Source organism: Oncorhynchus clarkii, chromosome 21, assembly GCF_045791955.1.
Source record: "Oncorhynchus clarkii lewisi isolate Uvic-CL-2024 chromosome 21, UVic_Ocla_1.0, whole genome shotgun sequence".
Lineage (NCBI taxonomy): Eukaryota > Metazoa > Chordata > Actinopteri > Salmoniformes > Salmonidae > Oncorhynchus > Oncorhynchus clarkii.
In genome coordinates this window covers 15,061,365-15,074,793 of record NC_092167.1, presented here as the reverse complement: position 1 = coordinate 15,074,793, position 13,429 = coordinate 15,061,365, and the positions used below count along the sequence as shown (strand labels likewise).

Below are 13,429 nucleotides of genomic sequence, written 5' to 3'. Positions count from 1 at the left end.
TTCATTTGATTGATTTGATGTGATTTGACGCCAGTGTTTGTGTGTGTGTGTGTGTGTGTGTGTGTGTGTGCGCGCGCGCTGATGTGTGTGTTTTCTGAGATCTTGCCGAATTTCTGACTATTCCCTCAGTGTTGTTTGCAGTACTGTTTCACCATGTTCCCATGAGGCTGTGTTAGCTAGAGTAGAGGGGATTTAGACAATGTCGATGTCCTGAAGTTACATCACATTCTCAAACAGCCTGATTACTACCGTATGGACTGAAGTTACATCATCCCAGAATATCAGGTTCTCGTGTGTGTGTGTGTGTGTGTGTGTGTGTGTGTGTGTGTGTGTGTGTGTGTGTGTGTGTGTGTGTGTGTGTGTGTGTGTGTGTGTGTGTGTGTGTGTGTGTGTGTGTGTGTGATCAAACATGTTTGAAAACCTATCTCATGACAGTGTAGTGAAATCTGTCTATCTGTCTGTCTCTCTCTCGTTTAGCCCTTGGGGTCTGTGTTCGTGCCACCTCTCTCTTCTGTCATTTTATCTTGACTCTAAATCTCTCCTCCACCAAGTAACCCTGACTCATGTAACTCCTAACTACACAATACCTCTTCCTCAGTTCCTGTGATGCTAACTAGCTAAGCATTAATCCCACCTGTGTGAGTGTAAGAGAAGGCCTATGGAGATGTCACGACTGCCTTATACCTGCCCTAACCCATTAGCTCCCTTACTGCCCCAGAAAGCTGACCTTGATCTCTGACACAACTCCTTAGGTTGACAGGAACTAACACATACCAGAGTTAACTGGTGACGGTAGGGGTGCATTTCAGAACACCTGTGTCACACGTGGTAAAAAAGAGTAAAGTTAGGTAACACTAAAGCGCCTTACATTCTGGGAGGTCAACAGGTCGTAGAGAGCAGAGCACAATCATTGTTTACAACATGAACACACACACACTCAAGGAGCTTCAATGGTAAACCAGGGGAATCCAGTTTTAAATGGCTCAATGTTTAGCACGTGTGTGTGTGTGTGTGTGGTTGGGGTGTGTATGTTGAATTATTAACTTCCATTAGTTGTAAACGTCCAGTCAGCAGACCTGTCTGTGTTTACAGTAAGTCTGGGAATGAGTCAGAACTCACACATTCAGTCAGATCGGCACGGTCCACTGCTACTTAACTCATGTATCTTCTGGTGGGGTAACACAGTCTGATTCACTGCCGATTTATAGACATTCCCTGCTTTATATAGGCCATGACCATCTCATGTAGGTCAGATTATATTGCCACAACAACGCTGTTGTATGTGACTATCTATTCTGTTGGCATAACGCAGGTGCACATGAGGTTACCTTAGATAAGATAAGAGACTGTCACTCAGGTAGACGGACAGACTGTCAGACAGACAGTGTCACCTGTCTAGAGGTGAGAGTCCACCTGTACGTGTCAAATCAAATTGAATTGGTCACATAGACATGGTTAGCAGATGTTAATGCGAGTGTAGTGAAACGCTGTGTGTGTGTGTGTGTGTGTGTGTGTGTGTGTGTGTGTGTGTGTGTGTGTGTGTGTGTGTGTGTGTGTGTGTGTGTGTGTGCACAGATGTATAGAGATGAGCATTGACCTGTGTGGTGATGAGACAGTAAACGTTCTGTCTGACTGGCAGTCACATTATAGATATAGGACACTCAATCCATTGTGCCTTCAAAATAATACATAATTCATAATGCCGTCCACTTTCATAACTCCATATTTATAGATTACATACATGACGTCAGACAGTGAAAGCCTGTAGTCCTGTCCACTGATAACATCAAACATTCAAAACATTTCAGCTATGAGTCACTTACTGAGTCACAGCATCCGCATGACTTGTGGGTTTCCTGTAAGGAAATGAGGGGATATGTGGTAGTTTACTGCCCTCCGGTGGTCACTGGGTGTAAATGCATATGTGTTGATTTAATTATCAGGGAACGTAGTCAAATGGTCTCCTCTAGCCCAAACCGCTCCTCGAGTAGTCCCAGCCAGTCCACTTCATTAATGTATTTCAGAACTAATACAGCTGATTCAAATGGTCACCTAATCATCAGACCCCTCATTAGTTAAATCAGCTGTGTTAGTTATGGAATTCGTCAAATACGTGGACAGGCTGTGGGTACTCCAGGAGAGATTTGTGAAACACTGCACCAGAAGATACTGACAGTTTGATCACCTTTATAAAAACAGTATCTTATCAAACTATTTCAAAGGGCAGACCTTTCTAAACATGTCAAATCTACATTTATAGTCCAGCTTCTGTTCAGCAATCTGTACATTGGAGCTCTACATTAAAATGCTTGCCATACCCATCTCAACCCTTGTTGGTGTGACATGGTTGTCAAGTGGCGACTGTACCTTGGCCAGTGGCAGGAAATAGTTTGCTGCTGTGTCTAAGTGGATTATGGATCAGTGACGGATCGTTCGCTCTCAGATTAGTCTGTCTGTCCCAGGGTACCACAGCGCTGGGGAGAGGGATGGTGGGGCGGCAGGGTGAGGCAGAGAGAGATTTGTCGGAATGAGGAACAAACATTAGGGAGGGAGGGTAGGAAGGAAGGGAGGGAGGAAAAAAGCAAGGGAGGGAGGACAGAGCCAAATATGCATAGACAGTAGGCTACAGGTGGGTGAGTGAATTAATGAATCAGTCTACCACTATGCTGCCCTCCACTGGAGAGAAAAGGCACTGCTACTGATCTGCCCGGTGAATGCACAGAACTGTTGTGGCACTGTATCTATCTATCAAGGAAGTACTGTATCTAATCACAGATTAATCATAAATGACCTTTATAGCTAGTGAGATGATAGTACATTATATCACAGTGTAACACCAGGATCCCTGTTGCAGATATAAAGAGCAATAGTAACTTTAACCTGCTTGTCAGTCTCTGAGAGGGCGAGGCACAGGAAGGAAAGAGTGGGAGAGAGAGGCAGGAAGATAGCGGTTTTAGGGTTTCAACTAAATTCTCGTTCTCCTCGATCTCTGTGACATACATTGATGCTTGAATGCAAATACGTAATGAGACATGTATTTACAAAAGTCCTATTTTAATGTACAGGATAAAAAAACTAATCATTACTGCTGAATCTAGGCATCTATAATCATTTAGTCACAGCGATCACATGCCTCTGAAGTGCAATTATAAAGCACAGTATCATGTAAACATAAACCATTCATTTATCCATGTACATTGAAACCAACCACTCCACCGTCCGATAGTGTGACAATCTACCTGTATCTGAGCAATACCAATGGAAAAACAACACATTTTAATATACTAAGCTAACTGCCTAACCGTGGCTCTTTTTAATAAAACTACAGATACACTCAGAATTAAATAGAAAATGTCTCAGTAAATGGTTAAAGTAGATTGAACAGACACTTATGTGCAGGGATAAAACAGACACTATTGAATAACAGGTTATGAGTACAATACAACATTCTCAGTATTCCACACAATCTGGGCAATCGGGTAGTGACTCCTAAAGTAGTCTGTACACCACAGGAGGTTGGTGGCACCTTAATTAGGGAGGATGGGCTTGTGGTAATGACTGGAGTGGAATAGGTGGGATGATATCAAATACATCAAACACATGGTTTCCATTTGCGCCGTTCTGGCCATTATTATGAGCCGTCCTCCCCTCAGCAGCCTCCACTGCTGTACACCGTGGCTTTATAAAAGAGCTGAGGTGTTATTGACTGGTTGTGGATATGTTAGTGATCTGTTAGGTAAGTGTCCTTGACTCCTGTCTGCGATGTGTTGTCGTAATGAGTAATTGATGCGTTGTGAATAGGTTGTCCGAAGGTAATAGATGGGTTGTGAATATGTTGCTGGTACAGTGGGTTGTTGATGGATTGTGAATATGTTTCTGGTAGGTTGTTGTAAGGTTATCACAGGTCAGGGGCCTTTGATGTGGCCCACAGCTGGGTTGACGAAGGAGAAGTTGTTAAACATGGTTTGGTCCACACTGTTCATGAGGGTACGATCTGCACACGACAACATGGGTTTCTCATTGATAAACTCCTTGTCAAAGTTACTGACGTCACTGGGGGATTTCTGCATGGACACGAGAGAGGGGAGAGGTTACAACGCACACCCACACAGCGAGCACACACACATGCATACAAATGCAGACATAAACAAACACACACACTTGCAGTCTGAGGATGTACGTACCACAGTTGGCCTGAAGGGCGGCGCCACCTCTCGTTTCTCCAGAGCGCTCCAGTCTGTGTCTTTGAAGAACGAGTGTTGACGGATGTTCCCCTTCACACCCAGCCTCCTCTCCGGCTCCCTCACAAACAGCTATAAAACAAGCACACCATAAAGTTGAAGACGGAAGTTTACATACATTGGAGTCTTTTAAACTCGATTTTCAACCACTCCACATATTTCTTGTTAACAAACTATAGTTTTGGCAAGTCGGTTAGGACATCTACTTTGTGCATGACACAAGTAATTTTTCCAACAATTGTTTACAGACAGATTATTTCACTTATAATTTACTCTATCACAATTCCAGTAGGTCAGACGTTTACATACACTAAGTTGACTGTGCCTTTAAACAGCTCTGGAAAATTCCCACAAATTATGTCATACCTTTAGAAGCTTCTGATAGGCTAATTGACATCATTTGAGTCAATTGGAGGTGTACCTGTGGATGTATTTCAAGGCCTACCTTCAAACTCAGTGCCTCTTTGCTTGACATCATGGGAAAATCAAAAGAAATCACCCAAGACCTCAGAAAAATAATTGTAGACCTCCACAAGTCTGTTTCATCCTTGGGAGCGATTTCCAAACGCCTGAAGGTACTACGTTCATCTGCACAAACAATAGTACACAAGTATAAACACCATGCAAACGTCATACTGCTCAGGAAGGAGACGTGTTCTGTCTCCTAGAGATGAACTTACTTTGGTGCGAAAAGTGCAAATCAATCCCAGAACAACAGAAAATGACCTTGTGAAGATGCTGCAGGAAACAGGTACAAAAGTATCTATATCCACAGTAAAACGAGTCCTATATCAACATAACCTGAAAGGCCTCTTAGCAAGGAAGAAGCCACTGCTCCAAAACCGCCATAAAAAAGCCAGACTACGGTTTGCAAATGCACATGGGGACAAAGATCGTACTTTTTGGAGAAATGTCCTCTGGTCTGATGAAACAAAAATAGAGCTGTTTGGCCATAATGACCATCGTTATGTTTGGAGGAAAAAGGGTGAGGCTTGCAAGCCGAAGAACACAATCCCAACCGTGAAGCACGGGGGTGGCAGCATCATGTTGTGGGGGGCTTTGCTGCAGGATGGACTGGTGCTCTTCACAAAATAGATGGCATCATGAGGAAGCAAAATTATGTGGATATATTGACGCAACATCTCAAGACATCAGTTAAATATTGGTCGCAAATGGGTCTTCCAAATGGACAATGACCCTAAGCATACTTCCAAAGTTGTGGCACAATGGCTTAAGAACAACAAAGTCAAGGTCTTGGAGTGGCCATCACAAAGCCCTGACCTCAACCCTATAGAACATTTGTGGGCAGAACTGAAAAAGTGTGTGTGAGCAAGGATTCATACAAACCTGACTCAGTTACACCAGCTCTGTCAGGAGGAATGGGCCAAAATTCACCCAACTTATTGTGGGAAGCTTGTGGAAGGCTACCCAAAACGTTTGACCCAAGTTAAACCATTTGAAGGCAATGCTACCAAATATTAATTGAGTATATGTAAACTTCTGAACCACTGGGAATGTGATGAAATAAATTAAAGCTGAAATAAATCCTTCTCTACTATTATTCTGACATGTCACATTCTTAAAATAAAGTGATGATCCTAACTGACCTAAGACAGGGAATTTTTACTAGGATTAAATGTCAGGAATTGTGAAAAACTGATTGTAAATGTATTTGGCTAAGGTGTATGTAGACTTCTGACTTCAACTGTATACACACACACACACACACACACACACACAGCAGGACAGAGAACGCCTAGGTCACAACCTCCACTCCAATGGGAAAAAGACATCAAAGCACCCCCATGAAAGGTAACCAATCACACGCAGACACACACAGTACAGGTCACATCCATCCCGACCGGTAATCATTCTTGTTGATTTATGTAATCTGGTGCATAGAGGACAACGTTGCCGTAGTTCAATCGTCGTGGCATTGCAGTGAGTGGACCAAGTTGTTGCATTGAGTGAGACCTTGATGAGGATGTCTCGTGCGTCCTTGGCCAGCCATTGGGGGTAACAGGGGTCATCTGTCCTGATGGACTGGAACAGTTCCTCCTCATCGCGACCATGGAATGGAGACTGTCCAATCAGCATCTCGTACAGCAAGACCCCGAACGACCACCAGTCCACTGAGCTGCCGTACTTCTGCCCCAGCAGAATCTATAAAACCACGACCGTTCAGTTCAACATGATGTCTCTTCATCATCATCATCATCACTTCATGATGTTTATCTAAAAATGTATCTAAACCAGTACATTAGACAGTACATTAGGCTTGTATGTAATTGATTAATGATACAAATCAATGAGATCAGAATTGAGTGTGAGAAACATTACTTCCCTAAGGATAATATTTCTATTCTATTAAGGGTTGCAATTCTGATAGTAAGAGTGTAGATTCCTATAGTGATGGTGGACATGCAGTCACCTCTGGGGCGATGTAATCTGGTGTTCCACAGAAGGTGCAGGTCCGCGTTTCTCCCTCCATGTTCTCCTTACACATCCCAAAGTCTGCTATCTTTATATGGCCTTCAGAGTCTAGCAACACGTTGTCCAGCTTCAGATCCCTATAGACAATGCCTTTGGAGTGGAGGAACTGGAGCCCACAGATAATCTCAGCAGCATAGAACCTACAGCCAGAGGGAGGAGAGAGGGGATGTGAGGAGAGAGGGATTGGGTGGAGAGAATGGAGTGTGTGTGTGTGTGTGTGTGTGTGTGTGTGTGTGTGTGTGGTAGACATAGCCTGGCTGTGTGTACGGGTTAACTTACGTAGATCTCTGCACGTCAAACTTGTGACAGTTCTGGATGTGGAACATGAGGTCACCTCCGTTCAGATACTCCATCACAAAGAACAGGTTCTCCTGTCACACACACAACACAGTCATATCAACAAAAACCTGTGGTTTGTTTGTGTGTGTGTGTTGAGTGCGCGCGTGTGTGTGTTACCGTGGTCTGGAAGGTGCAGTGGAGGTGTGTGAGGAAGGGATGTTCCCAGGCCAGGGAGAGGACTCTCCTCTCCACCATGGTACACTCCACATCATCATCCAGCAGAACCACGTCCTTCTTCAGAGCCTTCACCGCAAAGAACTCTCTGGTGCTCTTCAGCTCGGCCAAGAACACCTAGCAACACACACAGAGGATGCGTACATGTAGGAAATCACTGTATTCATCTATTCAGGGCTTGTCAAACGGAGGTGAAGGATCTGTCAGGCAACGTCTAAGTACAATCGAGAAGTCTCTTCAGTCCACTGGATCCAGGAACACAGAGCATGGCTAGAACATGTTCAAAGACCAAGCAACACACGTCACACTTTTAGATTTTCTCGGTTTCATAACATCACATCACTATGACTATGACATTTTAGAAAAATGATTCCGGTAGAATCACCATAGATTACCAGCAAATGTACTGAGATAAATGGGATTTTTTTGAATCAAATCAAATCAAGACAAATAAAATGTGTCTCATTTATCTAAGTATATTTGCTGGTAATCTATGGTAATTTTGGTAATTTACACCGGAATAACTTTTCTAAAATGTTTTCACTCACAATTATTTATTTTTTCTTTATCTTTATATCTGTGTCCATATTGTCTGTGAGTTTCTAGTGGATAGACCGTATGATTCAAGAGAAAACTGCCTAATTCATGGAAAAAGCATCTAATCAACAATGACATGATTTCCAATTGACTTTTCCAACTATTTACTTTTTTCACAATTGCCAACAGTTTGGCACCAACACATGAATAAAAACATATTGACAGAGTAAAATAAATAAAAGTGTGTAAAAATGTAAATGATATATTATGCCCAAACACTCATATTCAACACCAATGGTATTCACTAAGTTGATGGGTTATATTTAGGATAATGTTTTAAAGCTTTGTCATTCTAGTTTGTTTTTATCAAATCGTCTTAATTGATTATTTTATATACTTTATATTTTATGAAAATTCCATAAAATCCTGAAAATTTCCAAAATTCCGGTGGTTTCCCTTTGTAACCCTAGCTATGACTAAACATTATTGGTAACACTCAGGTTGTGGCCAATCAGTGTCCAAAACACTACCCTATTGGCGTCCATTCTAGCAAAGTTCTAGTACATTCCGGATCTAGAACATTCTGACCAACATGTTTACAGATCCAAACATAATCATCACAACACCAACATTATATTAGTATTAAGGTTATGTTACTCCTCATGGATAGGCTCTCTTCCTATCACAATAAACTCCCACAAGCAGGGTGAAGATGGCAAGCAGGCCCTCTCCCCCTGCTAGAAACTTCTGCTTAGGTCATGCTGACCCAGGCTCACAGGCTTGAGTATAATAACAGAATATACACTGAGTATAACAAACATTAAGAACACCTTCCTAATATTGAGTTGCACCACTTTTTGCCCTCAGAACAGCCTCAATTCGTCGGGGAATGAAACTCTACAAGGTGTCAAAAGTGTTCCACAGGGATGCTGGCCCATGTTGACTCCAATGCTTCCCGCAGGTTGTGTCAAGTTGGCTGGATGTCCTCTGGGTGGTGGACGATTCTTGATACACACGGTAAACTGTTGAGCGTGAAAAACCCAGCAGCGTTGCAGTTCTTGACACACTCAAACCGGTGCGCCTGGCACCTACTACCATACCCCGTTCAAAGGCACTTCAATCTTTATTCTTGCCCATTCACACTGAATGGCACACAGACACAATCCATGTCTCAATTGTATTAAGGCTAAACATCCTTCTTTAACCTGCCTCCTCCTAATGTTCTGTAAATAATGAAGTACACTTTAATCTGCACGGTTTCCATCAGCTAGAGCAAGACACGTCATCATAAACTGAGACAAGACTTGGGCTTGATAAATGTCCTAGTTATCAATGGACTGAGAAACGGGTTGCGGGTTCAATTCCCATGGGGGACCAGCACGTCAGAAACATTTTTAAATCCATGTACTCGCTCTGGATAAGAGCGCCTGCTAAATGACTCAAATCTAAACGTCACTGTAAACTCATGGTCTGTTATAGAAACACTAGACCCATGTTGGTGATATGTCTTAAGCCCAGATAGTCAGCGTATACCCCCAGGGCTCACTAGGTGCAGTGGTTTCTCTCTCTCTCTGGTACCTTGCCGAAGCTGCCTTTGCCAAGCATCTTGTGTAGGATGAAGTTGTCCAGGGTAAACTTGTGAAGGTGTTCTTTTCTGGGGACGGCGTACAGCGTCTCAGGCTCCTCCATCACAGGGGCAGGCATGTCCCCTTCCGCTGGGGTGTCCCACGATATCCCCTGCTGCTCTGGAGGGGGGTGGGGGGGGGGGGAGAGGTGGAGAAGGGGAGATAGTAATTTAGTCCTATTAAGTCTCAAGTTGACTACAAAGTCCTCACAGTTGCATGAATGACCAGGTTGAGGAGACCTCCTTACCTTTTCGCCCAGCGGTGGCTGCGGTCGGGGGGAGACCTGCTACTAAACCTGAAGGTTCCCGCACCACCCCTGCCTGGCCCACACCCCCCGGCCCGCCTCGACTATAGATCTCACTCTCTCTGGAGCCCCTGGCCTATAGGAAAATGCATAGACACATGTAATAATTAATAACATAACGCAATGCTACAGTATCTGTATAACGGGCAGGGATAGATTCCTTATTTACAATCAACATACAAAGCACTTTGGAGCTATTGTGGATCTGTCGGAGAGCACTGACTTCCTAACCCCTCGACCCCTGAACTCTGACCTGCTGTTTAGTCTCGATCGTGGCCAGGGCTTCAGCCATCAGTTTCTGGTTGACTCCACACAGGTTGGCCACCTTTTTCTGGCACTTGTGATGAACGTTCATACCGCACTCTGCATGGGCAACACACATGGTTGCACAGTATACAGACACAGATGGAATGGGACGATGAAATCAATACATTTTGATATGTGGGCTCCTGTAATAGTGAAATAGGGAATCATGTGAAATGGTATGGTGCAATATAATGGTTTGATAGGGCACTGTTATGATTTGAGTTGGCAATGGTATGATGTGATTGTGTAATGACAGTGATGTGATGTTATAATGTGATCAGGGTCTCTTCCACGGGAGGTTGGTGGCACCTTAATTGGGGAGGACGGGCTTGTGATAGTGGCTGGAGCGGATTCGGTGGAATGGTATCAAATACATCATACACGTGTTTTCCATGTATTTGATGCCATTCCGTTTGCTCTGAGCCGTCCTCCCCTCAGCAGCCTCATGTGGACTCTCCTCTCACCCTCACACTTGAGTCCCTGCTTGGCCAGCCCCCACAGCAGCGTGCCACAGTGTTCACAGAACGTGGGGCTCTTGTAGTTGTACACCTTAAACCTGTGGGGCATGTCGATCTTAAAGCGCTCCTTGTGGATCTGCAACACACAGCAAACACACTCGGTCACCTGAACACGCCGCACTACAACCCTTTGTCGCCACTGAAATATGACACAGGAAGTAGGCAACAACTGCTTTGGACGTTTTAGGGAAGTAAAAATCCCTGGGATAAAACTGTAATTTTTTTTCTCTGTCCAGGATCGCTGAGTACTGGTAAACAGTGAGTACGGTAACCACAGAGCTGTCTGCTTCGAAGAACCGACCCACTATCTCAGTGTGTACTGTGAGAGAGTGTGAGTTAGTCAGTGTGTACTGTGAGAGAGACTAAGCTACAGTCAGTGTGCATGTGGTTGACTTTAACCAACAATAAACAAGTGTGTTACCTATGAGCTAAACCACAGTCACCAGAAGCCCAGATACACTGTATGTCAGTCTGTCTGCATGCAATCTAAGAGGACCTCCAGTCGTTTACATTGAGGCTCCTCATGTCACAAACAACAGGACAAAGTGGACACATCACAGTTTACTGACACTATTATTGGAACCCGAGCAACTAAATATAATGACAAATCCAAAGATGCTCCAAAATGCTCACGATCACTTATTGTCATCGTTGTATAGAAACGGACTACAGTGCACAGGCCTACCATGGTCTCTTTGCTGTTGATGGCCGACCCAGTGCACTTGGCAATGATTTTGTCAATGCATTTCTTGTGGATGGCTGCGTTGCACTCTGAAAGACCAAGGATGGGGGATGAGAGTGTAGACAGGAGAGAGGACGGAGGAGTGTAGGGATAGAATATGGAATAGATAGAAGATGAGGGGAGAGAGAGAGAGCAGAGGATGGAGGGATGAGAGTGTAGACAGGAGAGAGGACGGAGAAGTGTAGGGATAGAATATGGAATAGATAGAAGATGAGGGGAGAGAGAGAGAGAGCAGAGGATGGGGGGATGAGAGTGTAGACAGGAGAGAGGACGGAGGAGTGTAGGGATAGAATATGGAATAGATAGAAGATGAGGGGAGAGAGAGAGAGCAGAGATACTCACGTCGACACTGATAACCCTGCTTATTCAGACCCCTGTGGGGAAAAGAAACACAACATGAACAGGAATCAGGAAACAAACACTGGATGATGTGGATGATGTGTAAATAGAAATACTGTAGTGAAAAATAGAAAAATAGAGAGGATCTATGTGAATGATGTCATTACGATATAGTATTCGCACTCCAATTGACTAGGTTTTAAATAAAGTTAAGTTGTGATATACATTCTGTACAGACAGAAGGGGTACTTGGTGTTTAATAAAGTTAGGTTGTGATATGCATCCTGTAAGGACAGAAAAGGTACTAGGTTTTGAAATGGGTTTCCATGGCCGAGCAGCATCATGCAAGCCTAAGATGACCACGCGCAATGCCAAGTGTCGGGTGGAGTGGTGTAAAGCTCGCCGCCATTGAACTCTGGAGCAGTGGAAATGTGTTCTCTGGAGTGATGAATCACGCTTCACCATGTGGCAGTCTGACGGACACATTTGGGTTTGGCAGATGCCAGGAGAACGCTACCTGCCCCAATGCATAGTGCCAACTGTAAAGTTTGGTGGAGGAGGAATAAGGGTCTGTAGCTGTTTTTCATAGTTTGTGCTAGGCCCCTTAGTTCCAGTGAAGGGAAATCTTAACGCTACAGCATACAACTACATTCTAGACAATTCTGTGCTTCCAACTTTGTGGCAACAGTTTGGGGAAGGCCCTTTCCTGTTTCAGCATGACAGTGCCCCGTGCACAAAGTGAGGTCCATACAGAAATGGTTTGTCGAGATTGGTGTGGAAGAACTTGACTGGCCTACACAGAGCCCTGACTTCAACCCTATCGAACACCTTTGGGATGAATTCGAACGGCGACTGCGAGCAGTGCCTAATCGCCCAACATCAGTGCTCGACCTCACTAATGCTCTTGTGGCTGAATGGAAGCAATGTTCCAACATCTAATGGAAAGCCTTCCCAGAAGAGTGGAGGCTGTCATGGCACCAAAGGGGGGACCAACTCAATATTAATGCCCATTGTTTTGGAATGAGATGTTCAGGTGTCCACATACTTTTGGTAATGTAGTGTATAGACTGACCAGGTGACCAGGTGAATCCTGGTAAAAGCTACAATCCCTTATTGATGTCAACTGTTAAATCCACTTCAATCCGTGTAGATGAAGGGGAGGATACAGGATAAAGAAGTATTTTGAAGCCTTGAGACAATTAAGACATGGATTGTGTATGTGTGCCATTCAGAGGGTGAATGGGCAAGACAAAAATTAGGTATGGTAGGAGTTGCCAGGATCACCGGTTTGTGCCGAGAACTGCAACGCTGCTATGTTTTTCACGCTCAACAGTTTCCCGTGTGTATCAAGAGTGGTCCACCACCCAAAGGACATCCAGTCAACTTGACACAACTATGGGCAGCGTTGGAGTCAACATGGGCCAACATCCCTGTGGAACGCTTTCTACACAAATTGCTGCTGTCCTGAGGGCAAAAGGAGGTGCAACTCAAAATCAGGAAGGTGTCCCTAATGTTTGGTATAGTCCGTGTATAGTGTTTTGGCTCAGTGGACGTACCAGACAAACTCTTTACAGACGGAGCAGAAGGTGGGCTGGGGGAAGAAAGTGGCGCTGAACTCGTGACATTTGACCTCATGGATCTTGGCCTGTTTGATGGCTCCGCGTCGTGCGTGGAGGGCAAAGACTCCCGGATCCCTGTCTCTCTCTCCAAATCCATCTCCCTCACCTGAACCTGTGGCGTCTGGGAGACAGGCACACACACATGAAAGTTATGTACAGCGCATAGTCTTGTCACAGTTAAAAGACAGTGGA

At 44.3% G+C, this 13,429-nt stretch overlaps 1 protein-coding gene across 1 annotated transcript in view; it reads right to left on the bottom strand.

Moving 5' to 3' along the window:
* Nucleotides 1-3,037: 3,037 nt before the first annotated feature.
* The window catches only part of LOC139378625 (protein kinase C theta type-like), a 23,880-nt gene continuing 13,488 nt past the window's right edge, over nt 3,038-13,429 (bottom strand). Inside the window, exons 6-18 of the mRNA XM_071120959.1 lie at nt 13,175-13,358; nt 11,622-11,653; nt 11,223-11,308; nt 10,484-10,613; nt 9,967-10,076; nt 9,657-9,789; nt 9,363-9,529; nt 7,191-7,364; nt 7,014-7,105; nt 6,673-6,874; nt 6,216-6,404; nt 4,185-4,313; nt 3,038-4,064 (exon numbers count right to left, since the gene is read on the bottom strand). Coding sequence (XP_070977060.1) covers nt 3,906-4,064; nt 4,185-4,313; nt 6,216-6,404; nt 6,673-6,874; nt 7,014-7,105; nt 7,191-7,364; nt 9,363-9,529; nt 9,657-9,789; nt 9,967-10,076; nt 10,484-10,613; nt 11,223-11,308; nt 11,622-11,653; nt 13,175-13,358 — 1,787 coding nt within the window. The 3' untranslated portion in view covers nt 3,038-3,905. The remainder of the gene's footprint in view (nt 4,065-4,184; nt 4,314-6,215; nt 6,405-6,672; nt 6,875-7,013; nt 7,106-7,190; nt 7,365-9,362; nt 9,530-9,656; nt 9,790-9,966; nt 10,077-10,483; nt 10,614-11,222; nt 11,309-11,621; nt 11,654-13,174; nt 13,359-13,429) is intronic.